At 30.4% G+C, this 6,318-nt stretch overlaps 1 protein-coding gene across 2 annotated transcripts; it reads left to right on the top strand.

The window, feature by feature from the left end:
- The first annotated feature begins 765 nt into the window (after positions 1-765).
- LOC111413938 (innexin inx2-like) lies at positions 766-4,268 on the top strand. Of its 2 annotated transcripts, none has more exons than XM_023045118.2 (2): positions 766-1,078; positions 1,130-2,082. In XM_023045118.2, exons 1-2 carry the CDS (start codon positions 835-837, stop codon positions 1,987-1,989), a joined length of 1,104 nt encoding a protein of 367 aa, XP_022900886.2. In that variant the 5' UTR covers positions 766-834; the 3' UTR covers positions 1,990-2,082. The 2 variants fall into 2 exon arrangements, 1 of the variants encoding a protein (XP_022900886.2); XR_011641805.1 differs by lacking the exon at positions 1,130-2,082 and adding an exon at positions 4,043-4,268 and having other exon boundaries at positions 988-1,078.
- The last annotated feature ends 2,050 nt before the right edge of the window (positions 4,269-6,318 follow it).

Below are 6,318 nucleotides of genomic sequence, written 5' to 3'. Positions count from 1 at the left end.
ATTAATCGAATAAACACCACTTCTGTCTAATTTATTAAGTTGTCGATTATGGTTAGATAAAAGATTAACAATTGTGTTTCTATTAGAAAAGGTTAAGGAAATGTTATATTTGGAGAATATGGGTTTCATCTGTATAAGGCAATGGTCAAAACGTATGGATTTAAAAACATATGTGTTGGGATTTTTCTTGTATAGAGGATCGAGTTGCAGTTTGTGTTGGCGGATGAGCCGAAATATTATATGACGTGGAAAACCGTTATCGTTAGCCAATTTGAAAATGAATTTAAGTTCGTTGTTGAGATTGTACTTATTAAGTGGGTATTTATAAATTCTATTTATAAGAAAACGAAAATTGGCCAATTTTTGGTTCATAGGGTGAGAAGAATCGTAAGGGATAGTTGTAGAAATCGAGGTGGGTTTTCAATAGATATTGAAACTAGGAATGCTACTGTTATTAGTAATGGTGAGATCGAGAAAATTAAGGCTTCTTTCATTTTCGATTTCGATGGTAAATTTTAATAAGTTGTGGATATTATTTATGTAATCATGAAAGAGATTAAGGGAATTATATGATGATGATGAACAGTTGTTTAACTTTATTTTGACGTTGCGCTTGAAGACTTTTTTTTTAAACCAAAATATATCCATTTTAATAAAGAAATATAAAGTTAAAGTTTTTTAATTTTTAATATTAATATTATATGAATTTAAAAATGAGATTTAATTTTATGTTGGCCGTCATAAACGTTGACAAGTTCCGCCACGTCAACGACAAAGCCATTATACATAAAAAAATCTAGATTTTCTATTCATCTTTTTATTTTGCGTTACAAAATGATGGACTTTTTGAATTCCTTTAAATCACTTATAAAGCTCGAACAGATTCATACCGACAATAACATCTTCAAATTGCACTACAAATTTACTATGATTATGTTGATTGTTTTCTCGATTTTATTAACATCTAAACAATATTTTGGAGATCCAATCGATTGTGAGGTACAAGATAGAAGTTCCGAAGTTATTGAAACGTATTGTTGGATTTTTGGGACTTTTACAATAAAAAAGACATTAAACGGTAGGTTGTTGTATGACGTATAATTTTAATTTTAATGCTTTTTCGGTTTAGAAAATATTTTAAGTGGATTGGGTCCAGACCCAAGATTACTAAATGACTTGCTTCAAGATTCATCATCGGATGAAATTATAACACAAAAGTATTATCAATGGGTCTGCATTGTTTTTTGTTTTCAAGCGTTATTATTTTATATACCAAGATATTTATGGAAAACTTGGGAAGGTGGTCGTTTACGACTATTAGCTAAAGATTTAGGGGGTCCATTAATTCCCAACTGTTGGAACAAAGAGACGAAAGAACGTTTAATTAGTTACATGTTAAGCGGAAATTATTCTCACAATCTTTACGCTTTACGATTCGCTTTTTGCGAATTATTAAATTTTATTAATGTAGTCTGTCAAATTGTATTTATGGATTGGTTTTTAAGTGGCCAATTCACTGATTATGGCATCGCTTTGGCATTGTACAATGGGGAAAACCCAATGACTCGTGTTTTTCCAAAAGTAACCAAATGTACTTATTATAATTACGGTCCCTCCGGAGGTAGACAAAGACAAGACGCTTTATGCGTTCTCCCATTAAATATTGTTAACGAAAAACTATTTTTAATACTATGGGTTTGGTTTTTGATACTTGCCATTGTTAGCTTTTATGTTTTAATTTATCGAACGATCGTTTTAGTTTCACCTAAAATTAGAATGTATCTTTTAATGGCTCACGCAAAATTTTTATCACGAAAAACTGCCAGTATTATAACTTGTAAGATTTCGTTTGGTGATTATTTCTTTTTACATCAGCTGGGTAAAAATTTGAATCCATTAACTTATAAGGATTTATTGATTAGTATCGCAAATGTTTTATTGGATAAATCATCTTTACCTTATAACCCGGAAGTTACTATGCCGGTTTAAAACACAATGTTTCTTATAATGCTTAAATGCTTGCTCAATGTAGACTTATTGTTTTACAAAATGTAATTTTTTTAATGATAATTATTAATTGAATTTGGCCTTCTTTTATGATGAAAAGTTGATCTGTTATATTCACTTCTATTTACTCTGTATACGTTTATTAATATAAAGAGATATTTATGTACAACTTTGAACGTTTTTATTAATAATAAGTTATGGAGTTTATTAAAAAGTTTGTTTTCTGTTTTTATATTTTGTAATAAATAGAGTGGTTTTATTTACAATGTAAAATATAAATTACATTTCAAGTACACAAATAACTCAAATTAAGGACACAAATAATTCTGTTTAAATTAGTACTTTAAAATATCACGATTTAGTACAAGACAAGGTCACGTGACAATTAGAATAGTAGGTTGTCAAAGGTCGTACAATTAGTTCATAAAAAATCATTGATGTTGAAAATCTGTTGATGGAAACGGGTGCAGTTAAGTACAAAAAGAAATTGAAATTGATTTTTTTGTTCACGTTATTTTATTTAGGTTTTAAAGTTTGTTTTTAACATTTTTTAATTAACATACATTCACGAAAAATACATTTAGGTCCATTACTACCATCTTTTAGTTAAATTTATCTTATAGATAAACCCATCTACTAGCCAATCAGTGCGTGAAATAGCCGTAACCATAGTAATAATCCCTTAGATAGCTTAACCAGAAGATGGCAGTAACCAGCCTTAGCAACATAGTAGTAATAGTAACATAGTATAGTAATTCAATAAGATGGTCTTGATATCCCATTATTACTTTTTTTTATTTCTTCTCTTTTACCGTAATTTTAAGTATACACTATTAATCTAAATATTTGTATGGCAACTTAACATTTTACAAATTCAAATATGTGTAGAGGGTTAGGGTGTCCCACAGATATGCGTTCTAGTAACATCAATCCAATCTGGAAATGCGCTTCAGAATTAACCATTTCAGCAAATTCATGATCGATTTGCTTTAAATATCTTTCGGAGAGAAAGACCACGTTATTTTCAAGTTCCACCAACAAGCAGGGATATTTTGCCGTAGTCAATCGTTTGAAACGCACAATTGGATATAGTTCCCCGATTTCCAAATCCATACAGGAGATTTTCGGTTTGCTATCGTAGATCGATTTATTTACAGCTCTTAATTTTGCATCAAAATAGCATCCACACTTTGAAGTAGTTCTTGAACTACCTGACTTGCTTCTGGTGATAACGCTTTCTTCTTTATCTTCGAAAGAAGAAAAAAATGACTTAAACAAAGATTGTTTTTTTGATACTTTCGGCATTGTGTCGGATAACTTGCAAAAGTAACTATGTCTTTAGCACACACTCATTAAATGACGATTACAGAAAAGTTGCAGTGGCTTTTATACACGAAAAATTGGTCTGTATCCGTTATACCGCAGTTCGAATAATAGGAGTTTTGATAGGAGGAAAATGGAGCTTTTATCTCTAAGAAAAACCGTTGCACCGCAAAATTATACAAAACAACATATTATTCATTAGAAAAATATCAACTATTAAGCATTTCGTAACGATTATGACACCGCAGCATAGGAAGCGAAAATTCGTTGGACCACATCCTCCGTTGAAAGTTAAAAAACTTTTTTCCTTATTCTAGGTAAAACCTTTTCCGTTCAACCACAATTCGAACATATCAACTATCAAGGATTTCGTAACTCTTGTGACGCCGCAGAATAGGAAGCGAAAATTCGTTGGATCACATTTTCCTTTGATAATTAAAAATTTTTTCCTCTTAGTTACGGCAGACTGTGGTAAAGAAGAGTATATATACATTGGGTAAGATGCATGGAGTGCATCTTTTGAAAAGAATATTCTTTTTTATTTGGTACTTATTAGGACTACTTTTATTTACGTTTTATTTTAATAGATGGAGACAACAGAAAAACATGAAATAATTCAAAATATGGAAGAGAGAGAGGAAAATTGTGTGGCTTTTATTCTTTTTTTATCAGTATTTGTTAGTAATATTTATTTCCTTGTTTATTTTCTCAGATCAGTGGGGGGAGTATGACACTCCCAGATCACCTTCACCGGAGCAAGTAATTCATGAGGATTACAACAACGAATTTGAAACACCAAAATTATGAAGGAATTTGCCAAATGCTCCAAGCAATGAACTTCCGGGATTATCAACAGAATATTTTTTAAGGAAAAATTGTGAACAATTATCTACAATTTTCGATTTGTTATCTAAAAGTTGCGATAAATTGAATAAAAAATAAAAAAAATACTATTACTACATTTTTTATTTATTTCAATTATATAAAATCTTATATATTTTGTAACAAAATCTTAATTTAAATTAAATTTAAAATTCATTTTCTAAATACATTATAAAGCGAGAAACTTATTTCGCACCTAATTTTAAAAATTTACATATTATCTTATTATTCTCTATGTATAGCACAATTACTTGTACATTTATAATTACTTTCTATAATTACTTTCTAAATTAATAATAATAGATTTTTCTGTGGATAGTAGACCTGTTAGCAGTGTTTTCTTTTGCGAACCCTTCACAAACACTACCTCTACCCCACATGTATGTTTCTCTTAACCGCTTATAGGGCACATCACCACTCTCGTAATTTAAATGATGTTAAGTATTTTCCTTCCAAATAACTTGTTGATGTTCTTTTTTATTGAAGTTTCTTCGAGTAATGTTAGGTTGAAAAAGTAAGTGCAAAAACAGTAATTTTTTCTGTATTAAAGATGTTATTCGTTTTAAAAATCGGAAACGATCACTACTGACTTGCTCCCAATTCGGAGTATGAACTTCTACTACTGCTACTACTTTAATTTCATGAACAACTTGACTACTCTCTTCCTCCTTCGCCACTTCTTTAACCTCAAACATCTCTCCCCCTCTTGCCTAATCTCCTCTTTCTTCCAATTCATTGAATAGCACATTCATTTAATTTCGATTTTAGTCTTTTGTTTTAAATCCATTCGAAGAGTTCGGTATGGATTTTATTGTAGATGTTATTGTTGTGTTATAAGTAGAGTCCGGAATTTATGCAAATTACATATTATTTACTGCTGATAGTACGATTAAATGCTTTTGAATCTAGACGAATTACGTGAATAGGAATTGAATGACGCCTATTAATTTTTCCATATTTGGCATATTTCTAAGTTTTTCGCATATTTTTGCATATATTGCATATTTTCACATATTTTCATAAATTTTACAGTATTATAAGTTTTGAAAGTACAACGTCGATTCCTTATTTATTACTTGAGGTTTAATTTATATTATGGTCAACTCATATTATGGTTAACTCATATTATGGTCAACCGTCGCGACGCACTGTCGGGCGTCGCACGTTCGTCGAGGGCCCGTCGTTTTTGACGACTTATGCCCGACGCGGGTCTTTATGTAGTTGGCGTCTACAATAAAAAATGATATCCACGAACTTAAATTTATTTGAAAACACATCATTCTACGAGTCGATCTTAAGCTGTTCGGATCTCTTTTTAGTTTTTGCTTTGTATGTACAAACTTTTAAGTATTTCAAAAATACCGAAGGTGAAAAATTATTTGGTGATGTCTTGGATAAAAGCAATTCCTGAACTTATTCTGCAAGAAGAAAATGTGTTTTGTAAAGCATGTGGTAAAACGGTAAGTTTATATTTGTCATATTTTTCAATGTAAATTTAAATAAAACTAATAATTACACTTTATAGAGTCTAGATTAAAAAATCACGCTTTTATTTAAGTCATCCTTAAGATTGTTGTTGTAATTTCGAATACTTTTCTTAATCTATTTTATTCCATGGGTTTTATATTAAATTAACTTTGTATGGCTAAAGTCGATTCCAAAATGTTTGTTTCTTACTCTTAAGCTTTTGTTGCATTTTGCTTGTGACCGCAAATCTCAGATCACGCAACATGTTGCTACCGATTTACATAAGAAAAAAACTCACCAACTTAATCAAACTAAAATGGCTCAACAATCTTTGAAGCAAGCTATTCAACCAGAAACAACCAAAAATGAGCAGCAAATATTTAATGCAGGATTATGCAAAGCCTTCTTAGCAGCCAATATTCCATTTCAAAAATTGCAAAATTCTGAATTAAAAAAATTTGTAGAGCAGTATTCTGGGCGTACTATACCGGATGAAAGTACTTTGCGCAAGGGCTACGTAAAAAATGTTAAAATAATTAGGACTATCAAAGAAGTAGTCAAAAACCACTACGTATATTTAATAGTTGACGAAACTACCGATTGTTGGAAGATATATTGCGAACTTGCTGATAGGTATTG

The sequence above is a fragment of the Onthophagus taurus genome, chromosome 11 (assembly GCF_036711975.1).
Source record: "Onthophagus taurus isolate NC chromosome 11, IU_Otau_3.0, whole genome shotgun sequence".
Taxonomy (NCBI): Eukaryota; Metazoa; Arthropoda; class Insecta; order Coleoptera; family Scarabaeidae; genus Onthophagus; species Onthophagus taurus.
The sequence above is the reverse complement of the archived record's forward strand: the minus strand, read 5'-3'. Positions and strand labels throughout refer to the sequence as shown.

Bases quoted from the DNA above. Each gene is read 5' to 3' on its own strand.
- LOC111413938 (XM_023045118.2), top strand. From the start codon at position 835: ATGATGGACTTTTTGAATTCCTTTAAATCACTTATAAAGCTCGAACAG. The intron at 1,079-1,129 runs GTAGGTTGTTGT...TTTTCGGTTTAG, and splicing joins AATAAAAAAGACATTAAACG to AAAATATTTTAAGTGGATTG.